At 46.7% G+C, this 25,731-nt stretch overlaps 1 protein-coding gene across 1 annotated transcript in view; it reads left to right on the forward strand.

Annotated features, from left to right (window-relative positions):
• The window catches only part of c19h12orf56 (chromosome 19 C12orf56 homolog), a 39,923-nt gene extending 14,976 nt beyond the window's left edge, over window positions 1-24,947 (forward strand). Inside the window, exons 4-13 of the mRNA XM_033038091.1 lie at window positions 494-902; window positions 996-1,075; window positions 5,316-5,460; window positions 6,768-6,874; window positions 9,621-9,710; window positions 11,183-11,309; window positions 14,165-14,239; window positions 19,031-19,108; window positions 21,739-21,917; window positions 24,515-24,947. Coding sequence (XP_032893982.1) covers window positions 494-902; window positions 996-1,075; window positions 5,316-5,460; window positions 6,768-6,874; window positions 9,621-9,710; window positions 11,183-11,309; window positions 14,165-14,239; window positions 19,031-19,108; window positions 21,739-21,917; window positions 24,515-24,632 — 1,408 coding nt within the window. The 3' untranslated portion in view covers window positions 24,633-24,947. The remainder of the gene's footprint in view (window positions 1-493; window positions 903-995; window positions 1,076-5,315; window positions 5,461-6,767; window positions 6,875-9,620; window positions 9,711-11,182; window positions 11,310-14,164; window positions 14,240-19,030; window positions 19,109-21,738; window positions 21,918-24,514) is intronic.
• The last annotated feature ends 784 nt before the right edge of the window (window positions 24,948-25,731 follow it).

Raw genomic sequence — 25,731 nt, forward strand, 5'->3', positions numbered from 1 at the left:
AATTCTCTGCGTCAGAGGACGGTGGAGGCCGGTTCTCTGGATACTTTCAAGAGAGAGCTTGATAGGGCTCCTGAAGATAGCGGAGTCAGGAGATATGGGGAGAAGGCAGGAACGGGGATTGTGGATGATCAGCCATGATCACATTGAATGTCTCGAAGGGCTGAATGGCCTACTCCTGCACCTATTGTCTATTGTCTATTGTTTTCGAGTTCTCCAAGCCTCTTATCCTCATGACTAAACACTCTTGTCTCTCTTGACACTTAAGTTTAGTTTAGTTTATTGTCATGTGTACTGAAATACAGTGAATAGGGTTTTTGTTGTGTACTAATCAGTCGACTATACATGATTAGTGGGCGGCGCGGACTCGGTGGGCTGAAGGGCCTGTTTCCACTCTCAAACTCAATGGGATGAATGTCCTTCAGCGGTTTCAATATCCCCCCCCCCCCCTCTCCCCAGGTTCACATAAATGAATCATGCTTTTCTCCGCTTCCAGGAAGAGCGAGGATTTTGCCAGGCAACGTGACCCTGGACCAACCCGTGCCGACTCCTGCCCGACCCCCGAGCTGAAGAATCTGAAGCTGTGCGAGAAAGACAACCATGTTGCCTGGCGCACAAATGCCCGCCCGCTGCCTGAGCCTCCAAAGGAAAGTCCAGGCCCTACCTTGGCATCGAGAGTGCCAACGTACAAGCAAGAACCAGTGCAACAGCACCCGGTCAATCCTTACCCATGCCACAGGAACACCAGGGAGCAGCGCTCAGATAGATGGGACTCCAGCACGGAGGTGGACAAGAGGACAAGCAGCCAGCTGAAGGAACAGGAACTGGAACTTCACCTCTACATCATCTCCATGTCCTCCTTAATATTTCTCCATTTAAAAAGTGCGTGGAACAATTTTATGATTGTAAGTAAAAACACGGGGCCGGTTTGTGGTTTTATTTCCCCCGTTGTCTGGATGTCAACGCTGTTTATTTTGTTTCTTTAATGTTGCCAACAGCGGTCGACACTAAGGCAGGATCCAGACTACGCACAGGAAAGTGCACCTGCATCCCCCGCTCGGGGTGCCAAGGGACACAGGTAACTCAGTCGCCACAGACTCACTTCCTGGGGGTTCGGGGAGATCTTTACTTTTACTTCACTTTAGAGATGCAGCCAGAACCTGGCCATTCGGCCCACCGAGCCCGTGCCGACCCCCGCGCACTAACACTATCCTACACACTAGGGAGAATTTACAATTTTACCAAAGCCAATTAACCTACAAAGCTTATATGTCTTTGGAGAGTGGGAGGAAACCGGAGCTCCTGGAGAAAACCCACGCGGTCACAGGGAGAACGTGCATGCTCCGTATTGACGGGCACCCGTAGTCGGGATCAAACCCAGGTCTCTGGCGCTGTAAGGCAGCAACTTTACCAGCTCCACCATTGTGCCCACCACAGTGGACAGAGGTGCAGAAAAGGTGAGCGGGGGGGGGGGAGTGGTGGCACGCTGAAGAGATCATCGTAACAAAGTGGCAGAAGGTCCCTAGGAGAGCACGGTGCAGGTAAAGCATCATTGGATGGATTCAAGCCAAAGGAAAATGGTGACATCAAGAACTGGAGATGCTAGAATCCTGAGCAAAACACAGAGTGCTGGAGGAACTCAGTGGTCAGGCAGCATCTGTGGAGGGACCTTTCTTCAGATAAAATTATTATAGTTGACTGGCATGTGCAAGAGAATAGTTTATACAGAAATAAATAGGGGGTGGAAATGATGGGTTGTTCAAGAGCTGGCATAGACTTTGATGGGCTGAATGACCTTTATGTCATAATAGATCATGAGTTGGAAAATTCATCAAACAATCTCCAAGCTGCTGGAGTGGGATTTGAACCCTTAACCTTCTGATACAGAAGTTAAAGTTGACAGCTTGACGAGTCGCTTAGATTGAAATACAGGCGTTTTAAATGCAGGCTCTCCATCGGAACAGAGAGCAGTGGAAGGCAAGAGGTGGCCGCTGTATAAAAGAGCAATGGGCTTACGTGGAGCTTGCGTCATTTGTTGTTTGAAGCTCGGCGAAAGCAATGAAAGGAAGTAATGAATGGCACACGGCCTCATTTAAATATAAATATGACAAATTTAAATATGAGAAGTAACTTGGGGAAGGGTGCATAAGAAATGAAAGGAGAAGCAGGGTGATTAGCAACAAAAAATGACGATCACAGACACTCATGTTGCTAAGGGATGCCACCATTTTGGACCTGACTGTTGCCATATTGGGCCTGTTGCTATGGAAAGTAGCCATATTGGAGCCCAGTGTTGCTATGGGAAACCACCATACTGGAGCCTGGTGTTGCTATGGGATGCTGCCACATTGGAATCCAGTGTTGCCACAGGAAGCCCCATATTGGAGTCCAAGGTTGTTATGGGAAACCACCATATTGGAGACTAGTGTTGCTATGTGTAGTCACCAGATGACTGCCTCATGCTGATCAAGATGCCTCAACTATGCTGCTACGACCTGCCCAGTTTGGTCCATATCCTTCCATGCCTGCAAACCTTCACTATCCATGTACCAGTCCAAGTGTCTTTTAAATGCTGTATTGATACTTGCCTCAACTACCTCCTCTGGCAGTTCGAAATGTGTAAGCAGGAACTGCAGATGCTGGTTTAAATCGAAGATAGACACAAAAAGCTGGAGTAACTCAGCGGGCCAGGCAGCATCTCTGGAGAGAAGGAATGGGTGACGTTTCATATAACCATATAACAATTACAGCACGGAAACAGGCCATCTCGGCCCTACAAGTCCGTGCCGAACAATTTTTTTCCCTTAGTCCCACCTGCCTGCACTCCTACCATAACCCTCCATTCCCTTCTCATCCATATGCCTATCCAATTTATTCTTAAATGATACCAACGAACCTGCCGCCACCACTTCCACTGGAAGCTCATTCCACACCGCTACCATTCTCTGAGTAAAGAAGTTCCCCCTCGTGTTACCCCTAAACTTCTGTCCCTTAATTCTGAAGTCATGTCCTCTTGTTTGAATCTTCCCTATTCTCAAAGGGCAAAGCTTGATCACATCAACTCTGTCTATCCCTCTCATCATTTTAAAGACCTCTATCAAGTCCCCCCTTAACCTTCTGCGCTCCAGAGAATAAAGACCTAACTTATTCAACCTATCTCTGTAACTTAGTTGTTGAAACCCAGGCAACATTCTAGTAAATCTCCTCTGTACTCTCTCTATTTTGTTGACATCCTTCCTATAATTGGGCGACCAAAATTGTACACCATACTCCAGATTTGGTCTCACCAATGCCTTGTACAATTTTAACATTACATCCCAGCTTCTATACTCAATGCTCTGATTTATAAAGGCTAGCATACCAAAAGCTTTCTTTACCACCCTATCTATATGAGATTCCACCTTCAAGGAACTATGCACAGTTATTCCCAGATCCCTCTGTTCAACTGTATTCTTCAATTCCCTACCATTTATCATGTACGTCCTATTTTGATTTGTCCTGCCAAGGTGTAACACCTCACATTTATCAGCATTAAACTCCATCTGCCATCTTTCAGCCCATTTTTCCAAATGGCCTAAATCACTCTGTAGACTTTGGAAATCCTCTTCATTATCCACAACACCCCCTATCTTGGTATCATCTGCATACTTACTAATCCAATTTATCACCCCTTCATCCAGATCATTGATGTACATGACAAACAACAAAGGACCCAACACAGATCCCTGAGGCACCTCACTAGTCACCTGCCTCCAACCCGACAAACAGCCATCCACCATTACCCTCTGGCTTCTCCCATTCAGCCACTGCTGAATCCATCTTGCTATTCCTGCATTTATACCCAACAGTTTAACCTTCTTAACCAACCTTCCATGAGGAACCTTGTCAAAGGCCTTACTAAAGTCCATATAGACAACATCCACTGCTTTACCCTCGTCAATTTCCCTAGTAACCTCTTCAAAAAATTCAAGATTAGTCAAACATGACCTTCCAGGCACAAATCCATGTTGACTGTTCCTAATCAGACCCTGTTTATCCAGATGCTTATATATATTATCTCTAAGTATCTTTTCCATTAATTTGCCCACCACTGAAGTCAAACTAACAGGTCTATAATTGCTAGGTTTACTCTTAGAACCCTTTTTAAACAATGGAACAACATGCGCAGTACGCCAATCCTCGGGGACTATTCCCGTTTCTAATGACATTTTAAATATTTCTGTCATAGCCCCGGCTATTTCTACACTAACTTCCCTCAATGTCCTAGGGAATATCCTGTCAGGACTTGGAGACTTATCCACTTTTATATTTTTCAAAAGTGTCAGTACTTCTTTTACTTTGAAACTCATAGTATCCATAACTCCTCTACTCGTTTCCCTTACCTCACATAATTCAATATCCTTCTCCTTGGTGAATACCGAAGAAAAGAAATTGTTCAATATCTCCCCCATCTCTTTTGGCTCTGCAGATAGCTGCCCACTCTGTTTCTCCAATGGACCAATTTTATCCCTCGTTATCCTTTTGCTATTAATATAGCTGTAGAAACCCTTTGGATTTACTTTCACCTTACTTGCCAAAGCAACCTCATATCTTCTTTTAGCTTTTCTAATTTATTTCTTAAGATTCTTTTTACATTCCTTATACTCCACAAGCACCTCATTTACTTCATGCTGCCTATAATTATTGTAGATCTCCCTCTTTTTCCGAACAAGATGTCCAATTTCCCTTGAAAACCAGGGCTCTTTCCAATTTTTACTTTCCTTTCAACCGAACAGGAACATAAAGATTCTGTACTCTTAAAATTTCCCCTTTAAATGTCCACCATTTCTCTTCTACATCTTTCCCATAAAACAAAATGTCCCAGTCCACTCCTTTTAAATCATCTCGCATCTCATCAAAGTTAGCCTTTCTCCAATCAAAAATCTCAACCCTAGGTCCAGTTCTGACCTTCTCCATAATTATATTGAAACTAATGGTATTGTGATCACTGGACCCGAAGTGCTCCCCAACGCATACCTCCGCCACCTGTCCCGTCTCATTTCCTAACAGGAGGTCCAGCACTGCCCCTCCTCTAGTAGGTACCTCTATGTATTCGGGTCGAGACCATTCTTCAGTCTGAAGAAGATGATACGTCACCCATTCTTACTCTCCAGAGATGCTGCCTGTCCCGCTGCGTTACTCCAGCTTTTTGTGTCTATCCTCTGGCAGTTCGATCTATTGTTTCTATTGCAATGTATTAACTTTCTTTAAATAATGCTGTTTGATCTGTGTATTAAAATATTTTTCTGTGTGAACAATTGTGGTCTGTGTTGTGCCAGTTCAGAGGGAATCAATAAACTCTTCAATCAACTGAGCTCTGAATTGCTTCATGGAAGCAGTGCGTTGGACAGGACCTGTTCACTGGTGAAGGAGCTCAAAACTGCTGCACTTCGCAACTTCACCATCAAAAAGCTCTTCTGGAAAGTACGTTTCTGTGTGTTCCATTTGACAAGATTTATGTTATGTCTCGGCACACGTGACAATAAACTAAACGCAAACAAACGAGAAGCACTTTGTGTCCTTCTGTCTCTCAGGATTTTTACAGCCTGTGATGTATTTCTGAGATGCCGTCACCAACCCACGTCCTCCAGAGATGCTGCCCAAATGCAGCCTAACCAAAGTCATACAAAGTTGCAAATTCAACGGGCAACCTAACCATGAAACTTATGGCGGCGCAGTAACGCAGCGGTAGAGTTGCTGCCTCACAGCGTCAGAGACCCAGGTTCCATCCTGACTACGGGTGCTGTCTGTACAGACTTTGGACATTCTCCCTGTGACCACATGGGTTTTCTCTGGGTGTAGAGTCATAGAGTCTCACAGCATGGAAACAAGCCCTTCGAACCAACTTGCACACACTGACCAACAGGCCCCATCTACACTAATCTTCATCTACAACAGGCCCCATCCCACCTGCATGTGTATGGCACTAAACCTATCCCATCCAAGTACCTGTCCAAATGTGTTTTAAACGTTGCGATAGTACCTGATGGCTCCCCCGGCCTCCTCCCACACTCCAAAGATGTTCAGGTTTATCTGTTAATTGGCTTTGGTTAAATTGTCCCTAGTGTGTAGGATAGTGCTAGTGTATGGGGTGATTATTGGTCGGCATGGACTCGGTGGGCCAAAGGGCCTGTTTCCATGCTTTATATCTAAAGTCTAAATGGGATCTATTGTTTCGATCTGAGGGACAAGGGGATGATGTCAGATGACGCAGCTCTCCCTCAGCATGATGGGACTCCTTGGCAATGGTAGCTCAAATCGCTGGGTATAGGACTTAGGCAAGAGTCAAGAGTGTTTTATTGTCATACTAGACCAAGTGCAGACCCGTTGGGTCTGCTCCCCCAACGCAAGATTCCACCACTCACCCATTCCCCCAATGCGAGCCAATCCCCTAACTCAATATTGCTCCACTCACGCATAGCCCCCAACTGCGCAGGCGCAGCTCATTTCTCTTCATCCCCCAGCACTCCCTCCTCCCCCTCTTCACCCTCCCTCTTCAATCCCTCGAGAGGGAGGGGGGTAGAAATGGAGGGGTGGTTGAGAGGGAGGGGGGGGGGGGGGGTGTAGGTATGTCCTAGACAGAACAATGAATTTGTGGCTGGAGAGCTGTGGACAAAACCACACCCCGCACTGTGAAGAGGATTGACAATCACATTTCAATTTTGAGGTATTTTATGTTTTTGTTTTCACCTAAACGCCTCACTAAAGCCTCTTCCATCTCTTGTCCGCAGTCGAACGACCTGTATCCGTTTCTGATTGGAAAACTTCAGGAACACTTGCCGAGATTGGAGGATCCAACAACCCAACGTGACAGGAGGAAAACCATCAATGATCTACAGTAAGTGAAATGTTCCCATTGAAAAGCTTCTGCTTGGACCCTCAAGCCGGGATCATCCATCTTCAAAGCATGGAGCTGAAGTGGGATGGGTAAGGCTAACTTTTAGATTTAGTTTAGAGATACAGCGTGGAAACAGGCCTTTCGGCATTCCGAGTCTGCGCCAACCAGTAATCACCCCCGTATACTAGTTCCATCCTACACACTAGGGACAATTTACAGATGCCAAATAACCTACAATCCTCCACTTCTTGGCATTAGTCTTGTAATTGTAATTGATTTGTAATTGATTTTATTAGCCAAGTATGAAAACAAAACAAGTATGTAAATCATGTGAGGCATTTGATTTGCCATAGTCATATCAAAAAACCGACAAAACATGCAACCACATAAAAAATTAACATAAACATCCACCACAGCGGCTCCTCCACATTCCCCACCCACTGTGATGGAAGACAATAAAGTCTTATCTTCTTTCCTCCTTTTTCTCCCGCGGTCGGTGGAGGCGAACCATCTGAAGTCGGGGCGATTGAAGCTCCTGCAGCCGGCGGTCGAAGCTCCTACGGCTTGGAGTTCCTGAAGCCGGTCTCCAACCAGGGACCGCGAGCTCCACGATTTTAATCCTATTCTTCATTTCTTCATCCAATTCCTCATTTTTCTCTATAGTCCAGATATGGTTCAATTATGTGTTGAAAAAACCCTTTAAATTTGTTGATGCCTCCATAACTTTAGACTTAGTTTAGAGATGCAGCGTTGAAACAGACCCTTCGGCCCACCGATTCCGCACCATTCAGTGATCACCTCGTACACTTGCACTATCCCACACACTAGGGACAATTTTCAATTTTAACGGAGCACCCGGAGAAATCCCACATGGTCACAGGGAGAACGTACAAACTCCGTACTGACAGCACCCGTAGTCAGGATCGAACCAGGGTCTCTGGCGCAGTGAGGCAGCAACTCCACCGTTACGCCACTGTACATTGATGATGATTAGTGTCATAAATACCAACAGCAATTTGGTTCCTTCACTAGTATGGAGATATTGAGCAAGTTAAACCGGGACCGTCTCGAAGGAAATGCAAGGTTAGAGGGAGGGAATTCCAGAGATAAGCTCCTTGGGAAAAGAGGGTTGTGTCGATGGTGGAATATGGAGCTCCCGAGGTAGGGATTGAACCCGGGTTTCTGGCGCTATGAGACAGCAACTCTACCATTGTGTCACCGTGCCATCCCAGATGTTACAAGAAAGTTTAGATATCTTTTGCTTAAAGCGATGGCACAGTGGCGCAGCGGTAGAGTTGCTGCCTCACACGTCAGAGAGCCAGGTTCGATCCTGACTACGGGTGCTGTTTGTACAGAATTTGTATGTACTTCCTATGACTGTGAGTTTTCTCTAGATGTTCCCGTTTCCTCCCACACTCCAAGGATGTGCAGGTTTGTAGGTTAATTGACGTTGGTAAAATTATCCCTAGTGTGTAGGATAGAACGAGTGTGCGGTGATTGCTGGTCAGTATGGACCCGGTGGGCCGCCGAATGGTCTGTTTCCACGCTGTAAGTCAAAGTTTAAGGTTTCCCCTCTATCACGTGCAATTCCAGAGAAAACTGTCTGTACGGAGTTTGTGCATTCTCCCTGTGACCTGCGTAGATTTTCTCTGGATGCTTTGGTTTCTAAAGATGTGCAGGTTTGCAGGTTAATTGGCTTTGGTAACATTGTAAATTGTCCCTAGTGTGTAGGATTGTGTGATAGCCACTGGCATTTATGTGGTGGTGTGCTTTCAGGAGGTCATACCTCGTAAACATAAACTCCGTATCCCTCTCTACAGATGCTGCCTGACCGGTTGAGTGTTTCCAGTATTTTCCACTATTATTCTAGATATTCCCAGCATTGATAGTGTAGGCAGTCAGAACTATATCTTCGGGTTGGAAATGTCAAAGACTGGAGGTCGTAGCTATACCGGTGGCAAAGTTTAAAGGAGATGTGTGGACAAGTTTAGTATGTAGAAAGTGGTGGGTGCCTGGAAAGCACTGCCAGGTGGTGGAGACAGACACTATAGTGGAGTCTAAACTAAATGAAGTATTTGAGATGGCACGTGGATGTGCAGGCAAGAGACTCTGTGAGTCTACCTGATCTATTGCTCTCATGATTATTTGCATTTCGATAAGATCACCTCTCACCCTCCTGTGTTCCAAGGAGTTTAGTCCCAGCCTGTTCTACCTCTCCCCACAGTTGACCCTCGAGTCCAGGAAACATCCTCATAAATCTTCTCTGAACCCTTTCCAAATTGACAACATCTTTTCCTGTAACTTGGTGCTCATAACTGAACACAATACTCTAAATGCAGCCTCACCAACATCTTATATAACTGCAACATGGCCTCCCTACTTCTATACTCAACACCGATGGACAATGTGCCAAAATAATTTTTGAACATCCAATCTAACGGTGTCGCCATTTTCAAGCAACTACCCACCTGCATTCCTAGATCCCTCTGCTCTACAACACTCCCCAGAGCCCGACCATTCACTGTGCTGGTCCTGCCCATGTTAGACTTTCCAAAATGCAACACCACACATTTTTCCATATTAAATTCCATCAACAATTGCTCCGCCCACCTGGCCAATGCTTGTAAAGGTTTATCTGCCTCCTCTGCAGATACGATTCTTGTTTATTTTGCAAGTTGGGAACTTTATGCTGTCTAAATTTACAGAAAGGTGAACGTGCGATATAACTTTCCGTTTATCCGCGCAGATTTTGTAGGTTGATCGTGGAGACGTTGGGCGTGATGTTCAGGGAGACTGAAACGGAGCCAAGTCGCCTGCCCCTTCTCACTGCCAAGCGGTAGGTAGCTCTCGAAGATAGAAACATAGAAATTAGGTGCAGGAGTAGGCCATTCGGCCCTTCGAGCCTGCACCGCCATTCAATATGATCATGGCTGATCATCCAACTCAGTATCCCGTACCTGCCTTCTCTCCATACCCTCTGATCCCCTTAGCCACAAGGGCCACATCTAACTCCCTCTTAAATATAGCCAATGAACTGGCCTCGACTACCCTCTGTGGCAGGGAGTCCCAGAGATTCACCACTCTCTGTGTGAAAAAAGTTCTTCTCATCTCGGTTTTAAAGGATTTCCCCCTTATCCTTAAGCTGTGACCCCTTGTCCTGGACTTCCCCAACATCGGGAGCAATCTTCCTGCATCTAGCCTGTCCAACCCCTGCTGGAGTAACTCAGCATCTCCAGAGAATAAAAACAGGTGACGTTTTGGGTTGGGACCCTTCGTCAGACTGAGAGTAGAGGTGTGGGGGAGGAACTAAACTGGGGGTGAGAAAATGCCAAAACAGATCAGGGCTGGCGACAGGTGACCTCAAGAAGGGTGGAGCCCACAATAGCCCATTGTTGACTGGGGAAGGTGTGTAAATGAGAGGGATACTAGGATGCGAACAGTGGAACTGGTAGGACGATTAGGGTGGGGGAGGGAGGGGTGGGATTGCAGGAGTTATTTGAGTTAGAGGAATTAACATTTGTGCCGCTGGGTTGCAAGTTGCCCAAGTGAAATGTGAGTCCTCCGATTTGCGTGGGGTAGCTGTCGCTGATTGGTCATTCTTAGAGTCGTTCAGCATGGCCATGTTAACCAAGATACCCCATCTACGCTAGTCCCACCTGCCCGCATTGCGCTGTTTCCCTGTAGCTTGGGCAGCTTACAACCCAACGGTATGAATATTCAATCCTCTAACTTTGTTACCCTTACTTTCCCTCTCTCTCTCTCTCTCTCTCTCTCTCTCTCTCTCTCTGTCCCTCCCCTACCCTAGTTCTCCGACTAGTTTCACTGTCCTTCTGGTTTATTGTATTACTTGTATGCCTCCTTGTCACCTTCTTCTCAGCTAACAATGATCCATTCTACATTTCCTTATCCACGTCTACTTTGATCTGGGGTTTTCACATCTTACCCATCCATATCTCTAGACTCCCTCTCCCTTGACTCTCAGTCTGAAGAAGGGTCTCAACCCGAAACGCCACCCATTCCATCTCTCCGGAGACGCTGCCTGTCCCGCTGAGTTACTCCACTGAGTTTGTGTCTATCTTCGGTATAAACCAGCATCTGCAGTTCCTTTCTGCACTTCTTAAAGAGACAATCTGCTATAACTGTAATCCGTTATAAAGAAGTCTGTAATAACTTGGGTTTGCTGCAGTGTTTATGTTTAGGACTCTAATTATCATCAGTGATGTTGTTTCATGGAGTTGAAAGGTTTTTTAACATTGCCTCATAATGTGGCCATATTTTAAGGCGAGTGTTCTCTGTATTACATGTTAGGGGCATCTTGGTCGTCAGCCTACTGAAGATTTTAATAAGTGGGCCGCATGTACTGAAGACACCTTGTACGGTTGGTGACGGGGTGTCGGTGGAGCGTGTGGTCCCAGCTGTTCCTCCCAGCGAGGAGGTAAGTCTGCAGTAGACCCTGTCCGTGACTCCCTACCCTCTTCTCTGCGCCTCTGATAGCCCTCGTTCCTTCAGTCCAGCCCGCATCTCCCAGGGTCCTCATCTCTGGAGTCTCCTCCCTCCCTCAGCTTTACAATTGTTTGCTATTTCATCTTTAGAAACGGTCCTTAAAGATGTTGCTCATTATGAACACACACACACACACAGTCACGCACACACACACACACACAGTCACGCACACACACACACATACACACACACACAGTCACGCACACACACACACACACACACACAGTCACGCACACACACACACACACACCCACACCCACACACACACCCACACACACACACACACACACACACACACACACAGTCACGCACGCACACACAATGCAAACTGGTCCAATCGTCAAGTCAATGGGATCTAAACCACAGCTAACAATGAATGACCCATGGAGGAAGGAACTGCACATGCTGCTTTGGGTTGCGGGTTGCGTTGGGGGACCAGGACTCCCGTGTGACAGGGACCCAACGGGCCCCACTTAGTCTAGTCTAAACTAATTGCAGTGCCTGAAGTAAAAGTTCTTTGGTTTAATTAGTGGCAGTGTAGTTATTTTAGTTTTATATTTAATGAGTAGTGTGCTGTCGTTGACTGGAAGGTGAGATTAATAAGATATGGTAGAGTGTACGTATGCGCAGACTTGGGGCACGGCCCCTGTGTAAGTGTTAATGTTATCTAGTGGGTACACAAAAATGCTGGAGAAACTCAGCGGGTGCAGCAGCATCTATGGAGCGAAGGAGATAGGTAACGTTTCGGGCCGAAACCCTTCTTCAGACTGATAGGGGGTGGCGGGGAGAAGGAAGGAAAAAGGGAGGAGGAGGAGCCCGAGGGCTGGGGGATGGGAGGAGACAGCTCGAGGGCTAAGGAAGGGGAGGAGACAGCAGGGGCTAACAAAATTGGGAGAATTCAATGTTCATGCCTGACGGATGCAGGCTCCCCAAGCGGAATATGAGGTGCTGTTCCTCCAATTTCCGGTGTTGCTCACTCTGGCAATGGAGGAGACCCAGGACAGAGAGGTCGGATTGGGAATGGGAGGGGGAGTTGAAGTGCTGAGCCACCGTGACCCCGTCCAACGTGATCGTCCAACGTGACCCCACCACTCGCCACACCTTCCCATCTTCTGGTGGGCGGCGCGACTCACGTCGCAGCGGCGTCTGCAGTCCGTTTGTCTTTTTGTTATTTTTTGTCCCATTTTAATGTAATTTTTATTATTTTTTTGATGGGGTATGTGTGTGTGTGTGTGTGTGGGGGGGGGGGGGGAAACTTTTAAAATCTTTCCCCTACACGGAGAATCCGACCTTTTCCCTGTCGGGTCTCCGTTGTCGTTGGGGCTGCAACGTGGAGCGGCCTCCAGCAGGAACGTCCTGGGGCTCCAGTCACGGAGCTGCGGAGCTACTCACCATCATGGAGCTGGCCGAGTCCGGAGCGGGTGGAGCTGTGGTGGCGCGCTGCTGTGACCCGACCCCCGGAGATTCGGAGGCTTACCGCAGGTCTGGCAGACAGTAATATCGGGAGCCCGCGGGTCCCTGGTGGGAGACCGCTTTTCGAGGCTTCTGCAACGACGACTTCACCCGCCCGAGTCGCGGGGTCGAGGATGACCTGGAGCGGGGCCTTACATCACCGCCCGGCGCGGCTTCAACGGCTGCGGGACTTTGCTAGAGCCCGCCGGGGGCTCCAACAACAAGACCTGGAGCGTGGCCTTGCATCGCCCGGCGTGGCTTTAATGGCCGCGGGACAATTGCCATCGCTTGCCGGGGGCTTTGACTCTGACATCGGGAGGGGAATGGGGAGTGCAGGGGAGAGATAAGTTTTTTTGCCTTCCATCACAGCGAGGAGGAGATGCGCTGTGATGGATGTCTGTGTAAATTGTGTTGTGTCTTGGGTCTTTTTTTTCATGTGTGTATGACTGCAGAAACAACATTTCATTTGAGCCTCTATGAGGTTCAAGTGACAAATAAATTGTATTGTGTATTGTGTATCTCCCCCTATGTCTGCCTTCCACAAAGACCGCTCCCTCCGCAACTCCCTTGTCAATTCTTCCCTTCCCTCCAGTACCACCCCCTCCCCGGGCACTTTCCGTTGCAACCGCAAGAAATGCAACACCTGTACCTTTACCTCCCCCCTCGACTCCATTCAAGGACCCAGTCGTTCCAGGTGCGACAGAGGTTCACCTGAATCTCCTCCAACCTCATCTACTGCATCCGCTGCTCTAGATGTCAGCTGATCTACATCGGTGAGACTAAGCGGAGGTTGGGCGATCGTTTCGCCGAACACCTCCGCTCGGTCCGCAAGAACCTACCTGACCTCCCGGTGGCTCAGCACTTCAACTCCCCCTCCCATTCCTAATCCGACCTTTCTGTCCTGGGTCTCCTCCATTGCCAGAGTGAGCAACACCGGAAATTGGAGGAATAGCACCTCATATTCCGCTTGGGGAGCCTGCATCCGTCGGGCATGAACATTGAATTCTCCCAATTTTGTTAGCCCCTGCTGTCTCCTCCCCTTCCTTAGCCCTCGAGCTGCCTCCTCCCATCCCCCAGCCCTCGGGCTCCTCCTCCTCCCTTTTTCCTTCCTTCTCCCCGCCACCCCCTATCAGTCTGAAGAAGGGTTTCGGCCCGAAACGTTACCTATCTCCTTCGCTCCATAGATGCTGCTGCACCCGCTGATTTTCTCCAGCATTTTTGTGTACCTTCGATTTTCCAGCATCTGCAGTTCCTTCTTGAACACAATGTTATCTAGTGTGCGTGGACATTGTGCAGTGTAATTAACACTGGCTTTTGCTTTGTTTATCTTTGCAGCTACAGAACCTGTTACTGGAGTACAGTGATGCTGTGATATCAGCTCTGTATGAAATATTCCTCATAACGCATCAGGTGAGTGTGATTTTCCTGTCACCAGACCGGCTTGACCTTCCATTACAGCCTATACTTTGCACACTGAGTTAGTTTAGTTTAGTTCAGGGATACAGCGTGGAATCAGGCCCTTCAGCCCACTGTAGCTGCACTGCCCAGTTTCAGTTGCCTGATAACTGTTTCTTCTCAGCTGAACCATCCTACCAACAACTAGAGAATGCTGCTATCTACCTCATTGGAGACCCTCAGTCTACCTTTGATTGAACTTTACTGGACTTGATCGTGCACTAAACGTTATTCCCTTTATCATGTATCTGTACACTGTGGCTCGATTGTAATCATGTGTTGTCTACTCGTTGACAGGTTGGCAGGCAACAAAAGCTTTTCACTGTACCTCAGTACACGTGACAATAAACTCAACTCAACCCAACTTCACACTTGTTCTGTTATCCCACTTTACTTTAGACTTTAGAGATACAGCGAATCTCAGTGTATGTTTAGAGATACATGTATACAAAAGTCTTTTAAGTGCTGCTATAGTATCTTTAGATATTACTTCAGATACAGTGTGGAAACTGGCCCCTTGACCCACCGTGTCCGCGCCAACCAACAATCAACCCGTACACTATTTCCATTCTACAAACTAGGGATAGTTTACAGAAACCAATGAACCTATAAGCCTGCACGTCTTTGGAGTGTGGGAGGAAATCAGAGCAACCAGTGATAACCTACGAGATCACAGGGAGAACGTGCAAACTCAGTACAGACAGCACCCATAGTCAGGATTGAACCTGGATCTCTGGCGCTGTAAGGCAGTAACTCTACCGCTCCGCCATCGTGTCTGTAATGCACTGAGTTTTGTTTATTATTGTCACGTGTACCGAGGTACAGTGAAAATATTTTTTTTGCGTGCTATCCAGTCAGTGGAAAGTCTATACATGATTACAATCGGGCCGTCCACAGTGTACAGATACAGGATAAAGGGAATAACATTTAGTTTAAGATAAAGTGAAGTCACGTAAAGTCCAATTACAGATAGTTTGAGGATCTCCAATGAGGTAGATGGAAGGTCAGGACTGCTCTCTAGTTGGTGATAGGATGGTTCAGTTGCCTGATAACAGCTGGGAAGAAACTATCCCTGAATCTGGAGGTGTGCATTTTCACACTTCTGTACCTCTTGCCTGATGGGAGAGGGGAGAAGAGAGAGTGACCAGGGATGAGACTGGTCCTTGATTATGCTCAGATTCAGATTCAGATTCAGATTCAAACTTTATTGTCATTGTGCAGTGTAGAGAGACAACGAAATGCAGTTAGCATCTCCCTAGAAGAGCGACATAGAATATGAGCAATAAATAAATATATTTACGTGCATACAGTCATAGTAGTGCAATTATTTGTTTTCCTGGTGGGAGGAGTGTCCGGGGGGGGGGGGGGTGATTGGCAATCTCCGGGGTACAGTGTTGAGTAGTGTAACAGCCGCAGGGAAAAAGCTGTTCATGGACCGGCAATGGAGAGACCTGTAGCGCCTCCCGGATGGTAGGAGGGTAAACAGACTGTGGTTGGGGTGAGAGCAGTCCTTGGTGATGCTGAGCGCCCTTCGCAGACAATGCTGGTGGTCTTGCCGAGGCAGCGTGAAGTGTAGATATAGTCTGCTGGTAAAACATACACCATCTTCCAGGTGGGGTCCACATAAGGAATCCAGATCGGTTCTGGCCTTTAATTAGAACTGGGCTTTTGGGATGAGGGGGGAAGAGTGGAGGCGGGGTTACAGATTTGAGTCGGTCACATTATGGACACAAAGTGCTGGAGTATCTCAATGGGTCAGGCAATATCTCTGGAGAACATGGATAGGTGACATTTCGGATTGGGATGCCCCAGACTGATTGTAGATTGGGGGTGAGGAAAGCTGAGAGAGAGGCAGGACAAAGTGTGGCACGAGCATTTCTTTCACGAGCATTAGAATATAAAAACAGGGATGTTATGCTGAGATTTTATAAGGCACTGGCCAGACCGCATTTGGATGATTGTGCGCAGTTTTGGGCCCCATATCTGTGGAAGGATGTATTGAAGATAGACACAAAAAGCTGGAGTAACTCAGCAGGACATGCAGCATCTCTGGAGAGAAGGAATGGGTGACGTTTCGGGTCTAGACCCTCGTTCAGATGTATTGACATTGGAAAAGGTCCAGAAGAGGCTTAAGAGAATGATCCCGGGGATGGTTGGGTTGCGCTCATGATGAGCGTTTGATGGCAATGTGCCTGTACTCGCTGGAGTTTAGAAGGACGAGGGAGAGGATGTTTCCACTAGTGGTAGAGTCTAGCACCAGAGGCCATAGCCTCAGAATAAAAGGACGTAACTTTAAAAAGGAGATAAGGAAGAATTTCTTTATCTGTGGAATTCATTGCCACAGGCGGCTGTGGAGGCCATCAATGGATATTTTTAACGCAGAGATTGACAGATTCTTGATTAGTATGGGTGTCAGGGGTTATGTGGAGAAGGCAGGGGAATGGGGTTGAGAGGGAAAGATAGATCAGTCATGATTGAATGGCGGAGTAGACTTATTGGTTTGATTGGCCTAATTCTGCTCCTATGACTTATGAACTAATAGGTGGAGAAAGGAACTGGAGATACTGGTTTACACTGAAGATAGACACAAAATGCTGGAGTTACTCAGTGGGTCAGGCAGCATCTTTGGAGAAAAGTAGTGGGTGGCATGGGTGACGTTTTGGGTCGTAACCCTTCTTCAGACTGAATGTAGAGATTGGGGGGGGGGGGGGGAGGTGGGGGAGAATAAACGAGGTGAGAAAAGGCCAAAACAGATCAAGGCTGGCAACTGATGACCTCAGGAAGGATGGAGCCCACAATGGCCCATTGGTGACTGGGGAAGGTGTGATAACAAGGATGTGAGCGGTGGAACTGGTGGGGCGACTATGGTGGGGGAAGAGGGGATGAAAGGATGCTGAAGAAGGGTCTCGACCCGAAACATCGCCTATTTCCTTCACTCCATAGATGCTGCCTCACCCGCTGAGTTTCTCCAGCATTTTTGTCTATCCTGGAGTTACTTGAAATGAGACTTAATAGATGGACACGGACGAGGGGGGGGGGGGGCTTGATAGGCTGATGATTGGAACAAAAGCCAGAGATAAAAGCAGAAGGTGTGAGACAGTCTGACTGAACAGTTGCGAATCGTGAAGCCAGAGGGAGGTCGCGTTATGTCAGTCTCATAACTCTTATGTTTAATTATCCGTTAAAGTTCCTCCATTTAGATTTGTATTTGTTTCAGATCAAGCTGTCAGGGTGAAATTTTACCCTTCTGCCCTATGCAAATGTATGTGTGTATGTGCTTGACACTTTGTGAGTGGATGTATGTGTCTCTCTCCCTGTATGTGTCAGTGTCCTTGCATCTCTGCAGTCCCCACACTCAAAACCCACAAAAACACAGCAGAATCAAATTATCCTCACTCCCAAGGCAGTGTCTATGAAGTAGATGGATTACCTGTACATACCAATCAGTGTGTTGTCAGTATATCCATGTCCGTGTGTGTACTTAGTGTGTGCTTGTTTGTCTGTCCGTGCCTGTCTATATCTGTGTGTGTATTCGTATTCTGTCTGCCCGTGTTTGTGTGTGCACACGTATCTGTGTGTACATGCGTGTGTATGTCCGTGTGTGTGTCTCTGTCTGTCTGTGTGCCCCCCAGCTCCTGGCATTGCCTGCCCCACCCTCTCCAGCTGCTTGGCCCCCCTGTCTTGCTTCACAAGTACTCCAGCAAGATTCAACCTGTCAAATGGCTGAAACAAAATTAATTCTGTGCTTTGGTTGGCAAGAGACAAGGAGCCAGGATATGCTAGTCGGTTACTATGGTAACAAGGGCAATAAAGCCACTTTAGAGCAGTGTAATAAAGCCAGCGGGCTGCTATGGCTTTTATCTCTTTGGACAGGCTTTTAGCTTGTCACATTTCGACAGAAATTGATTTTGACCTTAATTGTGGGAAAGAATGATGCATTGTATTAAACTGCTAAAGACACAGAGAAATAACTGTCAGGAACTGCTTGTCAGTGAAGGATTGCTTTATGGAATGTTATTTAGAGATACTGTCCACGTGGAAACAGGCCCTTCGGCCCACCGTGACCATGCCGACCATTGATCACCCGTTCACACGAGTTCTATGTTATCCCACTTCCTCATCCACTTTCTGAGCACTTGGAGCAATTTACAGACGGCCAAACCTACAAAACCACGTGTCTTTGGGATGTGGGAGGAAACCGGAGCACCCGGAGAAAACCCACACGGTCACAGGGAGGATATGTAAACTCCACACACAGGGGGCGCTGCAAGGCAGTGGTTTGCAGCGGTGCCTTTGGAAGCCATGATCCGGATTTCTGGAATTCCATCTGTCGCCCTACCAAACTCTCCTTCCTCCTTCGCGACGCTCCCTCTGTGATCATTTCCTGTCCCGCCATCTCCTGACGTAACTCCACATCAACACTGATGACGCCTACGTGAAGCACCTTGGGATCTTTTACCTGCATGAAATACAAGCTGTTCCTCATTTCGTTCCAACACAGTGACAACCAGTGGCACAAGAATCAGCCTCAATACCCATGAGAACAAAATTCCCAATACTATCAGTTCGGCACAAGCAAAAAATATGTTTTGTTTCTTATTCTCCAGAGGGAGGGTGTAAACCTCTCTGAAACCAGCATCTGCAGTTCCTTCCTGCACGGTTCATCTGCTGTTGCCTCTTGTTTCTAAACGTCCCTTGTGTTGACTTAGTCATTATTGAAGTCTTTGTGTAAAACAATGTTGACAGGGAAACTGGGGCTCCGGCTCACGGAACCTGATGACTGTCGGATGGTTGATGATGGCTTTGCAGAAACTTCCAGCCATGGTGAGTATTGCCCCAGTATTTTACCGTAATATAACGTATCACCCTCGGAGGGCACCTCTACCTTCTTGCCACCCTGATTAGATAGGACTTAGTACCCAGCATGACACCCCAACAGGCCTTTCAAACACACACGGGTCAAGAGGATTTCTTGTGCTACATGTGGCAACCTCCTTACGTTTGCTTCATGGAGAAAGCTGGTGGACTGTTCTTTGTAACTTTGAGGGTATGAGACGTGAATTGGCCAAGATAGACAAAGGGATTAATTAGGAAAGGAAACTAGATTATGAAAGAAAACTGGCAGGGAACATAAAAACTGACTGCAAAAGTTTTTATAGATATGTGAAGAGAAAAAGATTAGTTAAAACAAATGTAGGTCCCTTGCAGTCACAAACAGGTGAATTGATCATGGGGAACAAGGACATGGCAGACCAATTGAATAACTACTTTGGTTCTGTCTTCACTAAGGAAGACATAAATAATCTGCCGGAAATAGCAGAGGACCGGGGGTCAAATGAGATGGAGGAACCGAGTGAAATCCAGGTTAGCCGGGAAGTGGTGTTAGGTAAATTGAATGGATTAAAGGCAGATAAATCCCCAGGGCCAGATAGGCTGCATCCCAGAGTACTGAAGGAAGTAGCCCCAGAAATAGTGGATGCATTAGTGATAATTTTTCAAAACTCTTTAGATTCTGGAGTAGTTCCTGAGGATTGGAGGGTAGCTAATGTAACCCCACTTTTTAAAAAGGGAGGGAGAGAGAAAACGGGGAATTACAGACCAGTTAGTCTAACGCCGGTAGTGGGGAAACTGCTAGAATCAATTATTAAAGATGGGATAGCAGCACATTTGGAAAGTGGTGAAATCATTGGACAAAGTCTGCATGGATTTATGAAAGGTAAATCATGTCTGACGAATCTTATAGAATTTTTCGAGGATGTAACTAGTAGAGTGGATAAGGGAGAACCAGTGGATGTGTTATATCTGGACTTTCAGAAAGCTTTCGACAAGGTCTCACATAAGAGATTAGTATACAAACTTAAAGCACACGGTATTGGGGGTTCAGTATTGATGTGGATAGAGAACAGGCTGACAGACAGGAAGCAAAAGAGTAGGAGTAAATGGGCCCTTTTCAGAATGGAAAGCAGTGACTAGTGGGGTACCACAAGGCTCAGTGCTGGGCCCCAGCTATTTACAATATATATTAATGATTTGGACGAGGGAATTGAATGCAACATCTCCAAGTTTGCAGAGGACACGAAGCTTGGGGCAGTGTTAGCTGTGAGGAGGATGCTAGGAGGCTGCAAGGTGACTTGGATAGGCTGGGTGAGTGGGCAAATGCATGGCAGATGCAGTATAATGTGGATAAATGTGAGGTTAAACTTTGGTGGCAAAAACAGTAGACTATTATCTGAATGGTGGCCGATTAGGAAAAGGGGAGATGCAATGAGACCTGGGTGTCATGGTACACCAGTCATTGAAAGTAGGCATGCAGGTGCAGCAGGCAGTGAAGAAAGCGAATGGTATGTTAGCATTCATAGTAAAAGTATTTGAGTATAGGAGCAGGGAGGTTCTACTGCAGTTGTACAGGGTCTTGGTGAGACCACACCTGGAGTATTGCGTACAGTTTTGATCTCCTAATCTGAGGAAAGACATTCTTGCCATAGAGGGAGTACAGAGAAGGTTCACCAGACTGATTCCTGGGATGTCAGGACTTTCATATGGAGAAACACTGGATAGACTCGACTTGTACTCGCTAGAATTTAGAAGATTGAGGGGGGATCTTATAGAAACTTACAAAATTCTTAAGGGGTTGGACAGGCTAGATGCAGGAAGATTGTTCCCGATGTGGGGGAAGTCCAGAACAAGGGGGTCACAGTTTAAGGATAAGGGGGAAATCTTTTAGGACCGAGATGACAAAAACATTTTTCACACGGAGAGTGGTGAATCTCTGGAATTCTCTGCCACAGAAGGTAGTTGAGACCAGTTCATTGGCTATATTTAAGAGGGAGTTAGATGTGGCCCTTGTGGCTAAAGGTATCAGGGGGTACGGAGAGAAGGCAGGTACAGGATACTGAGTTAGATGATCAGCCATGATCATGTTGAATGGCGGTGCAGGCTCGAAGGGCCGAATGGCCTACTCCTGCACCTATTTTCTATGTTTTTATATTTCTATGTTTCAGGAAGGATATGGTAGCCATAGTATTTAGTTTGGAGATACAGCATGGAGACAGACCCTTCGGCCCATCAAGTCCGCACTGGCCATCGATCTCCCCGTACACTAGACTTTAGAGATATTTTAAAGATACTGTGGAAACGGGCCCTATGGCCCACTGAGTCTGGGCCAACCCGCGATCACCCCGTATCTTACACACTAGAGACAATTTACAATTTTTACAAAGCCAATTCACCTACAAACCTGTACATCTTTGGAGTGTGGGGGGGGAAATCCAGGTGGTCACAGGGAGAATGTACAAACTCTGTACGGACAATGCCCCTGCTCAGGATGGAACCTAGGTCTCTGGTGCTGTAAGGCTGCAACTCCACTGCTGCCCCAAAGTGCTGATTCTATGTGCGTTACTTTAATCACACACCATTCTGCTCTAAGGCTTCTGTTATATACGTTTCTGCTGCAGTTCCTGTTCATCGACCACATGGTGAAACACATCATTAAGACAGTCCTGCCTCCCATTCATCTCATGAGCCCCACAGAGGCATTGCGTCTTTTCCAACAACTCTACATCCTCAACACCTGCATTCAGTATGGCAGTGGTCTGGCAGAGCACATCAGGAATAAATACAGCGAGGAGTTCAGGTAAGGAGAGACTGCTCATTGGTATTAAAGCAACTGGCGCGGTATTTCTAAATCCCATAAATCGATCTCATGTAAAACTCGAGGTAGCTGTATTCATAAAGGCTCCTTTTAAAAGTACCTATGGATGTTTTAGCTTAGTTTAGTCAAGCTCTAGATACAGAATGAAAACAGGCCCCACCGAGTCCACACCAATCAGCGATCATATTAGTTCCATGTTATCTCACATTTTCATCCAATCCCTACACACTCAGGACTATTAACCTACAAACCTGCATGTCTTTGGAATGTGGGAGAAAACCGGAGCACCCAGAGAAAACCCGTGCGGTCACAGGGAGAACGTCCAAACTCCACACAGATGGCACCTGAGGTCAGGATCGAACCTGTGTTCCTGCCGCTGGGAGGCAGCGGCCCTACCATCTGCGCCACTATGCCGCCCTTTCACTGCTTGTCCTTTGTTCACTGGGCTTTCTTTGGGTGTTGTTTGTTTCACGCCCTCAGAATGACCGACACCCTCCATCTTTTCCCCATAAGGAGGTGAGTACATGGAATGTACTGCCAGTGGGGCGGCATGGTGGTGGAGTGGTAGAGCCTTACAGAGTCAGAGACCCGGATTCAATCCTGACTGCGGCGTGCAGTCTGTATGGAGTTTGTACGTTCCCGCTGTGAGCGCCTGGGTTTTCTCCGGGTACTCCGGTTTCCTCCCACATCTCAAGGACATGCGAGCTTGTAGGTTAATTAGCATCGATAAAATGTCCCTAGTGTGTAGGATAGAACGAGTGGTCGCTGGGCGGCACGGACACAGTGGACCAAAGGACCTGTTTCCACGCTGTAACTCTTACGCTTATCTGAAATAGTGTCACTGGAGATTTTACATCCAGCAGATACTTGATTGTCCCAGTTGTCTAAATTAACCCGTGTGCTTGGCAACCAAGGTTAAACAAACTTTGTTATCCGGTATCTAAAAACAATAGAAACTGTCAGCAGGCTTCTATGGAGCGAGCATAACATCTTGTGAGAGACAGCATCACCAAGAGAGCGACACAGTGGCACAGCGGTGGAGATGCTGACTTACAGCGCCAGAAACCCACCAACTTTATATGTTGCAAAATGAGGATTCGAGTTATAGGCTTATAACATAGAAACGGGCCTTTTGCCCCACTATTACCATGCCAACCATCCAAGATATTAATTGATTGAAAGGTACAGCATGGTACAGGCCCTTCAGCCTGAGTCACGCCGACCATCGATCACCCGTTCAGACTATTTCTGTTATCCCTTTACGCTAATCCTGCACTAATCCCAATATTTAATCTTCCTACATCCTTTCACCTCCCCCCAGAATCTATCACTCATCCTCACACTGGGGGCAATTTTACAAAGGACAATTACCCTACCCCCCCCCCCCCCCCCCCCCCTCCACCTCACACCTTTGGGTTGTGGGAGGAAACAGGAGCAACTAGAGGAAACCCATGCGGTCACAGGGAGAATGTGCAAACTCCACAGACATCACCCGACGTAAGGATCAAATCCCGGTCTCTGGCGCTGTGAGGCAGCGGCTCTACCCGCTGCGCCACTCTATGTTTATTAAATCACAGGTGTGTTAGACGACTGATCATCAGGTTAAAATATCAACTACATCTACAATCCATGATGGTGTGCCAATGCCTATTGGTATGTGGTGGGAAACCGTGTGTGTGTGTGTACAGACGCTCCACGACTTACGTAAAGGTTACGTCTCGCAGACTCTTGCGTAAGTTGGATGTTATGTAAATTACTACTTGATACGGAGACCACGGAGGGAGCCACATTGGAGCATCCATGAGAACAGCTGGCTGGTTTGTGGAAACAGCCGCAAGCGACAGTAGAATCGCACTGCCAGCGAGATGCTCCACTCGGAAATAAAGCAGTGGGCTTAAGGAAATGTTTATGTAGTGCAAGTTTACATAAGTCACTTGTACATATGTCGGGGAGTGTCACTGTAAGCTAAAAATACTAAAGGCTGCTTGTTACATTGTTTAATAGAGTTAAGTGTCTATGGTAGCGATTGCTTGTCAATCTCAACGGCCTTGTGACTCTCAACACTTTGTCAATTTCAACTCGCTTGTCAATGTCAATGGCTTGTCAATGTCAATGCCTTGTCAATATCATTGCCTTGTTAATGTCAATGCCTTGTCAATGTCAATCCCTTTGTCAATTTCAAAGCCTTGTCAATGTCAATCCCTTTGTCAATTTCAAAGCATTATCAATGTCAATGCCTTGTCAATTTCAAAGCATTGTCAATGTCAATGCCTTGTCAATTTCAACGCCCTGTCAATTTCAACAGCCTCCACAGTGTACGATACGATAGAACAATACGATAGAATGTTATTTATTCCAGGAGGGAAATTAAAGTTTACTAAATTAAAGTAACCAGCAGCCTTAAAGAGACAGTCTGCTATAACCGAAATCCATTATAAAGAGGTCTGTAATAACGCGGGTAAAAAGCCAACGCTGAGCTTTAGTAAGTCTTATGGATTTCCTTTGCAGAGTGACAACTATTATTTCCTCAGCTCTGGGATTGTGACATCTTCTTGTTCTTCTTGGCATGCTTACCACAGGTATTACATCCAGATTGCCACAGTGGAAGCAATGCTCCCGGCCCATTACGCTGTCACCCAACCTGCAATGAGGCTGCTCCTTCAAGTGCTCAGTTGCATCCTCCAGAAGCCGGTGTGACCACCCTTGTATCCAGGAGGGTGAGACTGACGATGATCACGGGTACCAGGAGCTAACGAAGCAGCCTTCAGTGTCACAGCAGCTTTATTCAGATACATACCTACCTGCTGTAGATCGCTACTTAATTTTCCTTGATTTAAAATGACATACCAATAAGACTTTGAAATCCCATCTGTTCACAGGAGGGCTTCAGTAAACATTGAATTAGATAAAAAATAGTTAAAGTTAAAAAATAACAGCTCTGTTATTTTCTTGTTTAAGAAGGAACGGCAGATGCTGAAAAATCGAAGGTAGACAAAAATGCTGGAGAAACTCAGCGGGTAAGGCAGCATCAATGGAGCAAAGGAAATAGGCAACGTTTTGGGCTGAAACCCTTCTTCAGGCTGAACTGTCTGAAGAAGGGTTTCGGCCCAAAACGTTGCCTATTTCCTTCGCTCCATAGATGCTGCCTCACCCGCAGTGTTTCTCCAGCGCTGTTATTTTCTTGATAGGAGAGTGTTACAAGAATCCAACCACCTCAAAGTCAGGATTTCAAATAACACTTATTTGAAACACTTAAGTGAAATGTTCCAGAGTTTTGATGTTTTAGCTGTGATCGTGAGGGAGGTAAAAGAGGCGGAGGAGTTGCATTACTAATCAGGATGGATGTCACTGTTACATTCAGAGAGAATTCAGCCAGTGAGAAATATGGGTAGAGCTCAGAAATAAGGAAGCCCCAATCCTTCTACAGGGATTATACTTTGGACCTCCCAATAGCCAGTGGGAGATAGAGGAACTGATATGTAGACAGATCATGGAAAGATGTAAAAGGAACAGATTTACAAAATTATGAGAGAAATAGATCAGGAAGCCGCACAGAGTCTTTTGCCCAGAATAGGGGAATCGAGAACCAGAAGACATAGGTTTAAGGTGTGGGAGAAAGATTTAATAGAAACGTGAGGGGTAATTTTTTCACCCAAAGGGTAGTGGGTGTATGGAACGAGCTGCCGGAGGAGGCAGGTACTATTGCAAAGCATAAGAAACATTTAGACAGGTACATGGATAAGACAGGTTAAGAGGGATATGGGGCAAACACAGGCAGGTGGGACAAGTGTAGACA

This window comes from Amblyraja radiata, chromosome 19 (assembly GCF_010909765.2).
Source record: "Amblyraja radiata isolate CabotCenter1 chromosome 19, sAmbRad1.1.pri, whole genome shotgun sequence".
Taxonomy (NCBI): Eukaryota; Metazoa; Chordata; class Chondrichthyes; order Rajiformes; family Rajidae; genus Amblyraja; species Amblyraja radiata.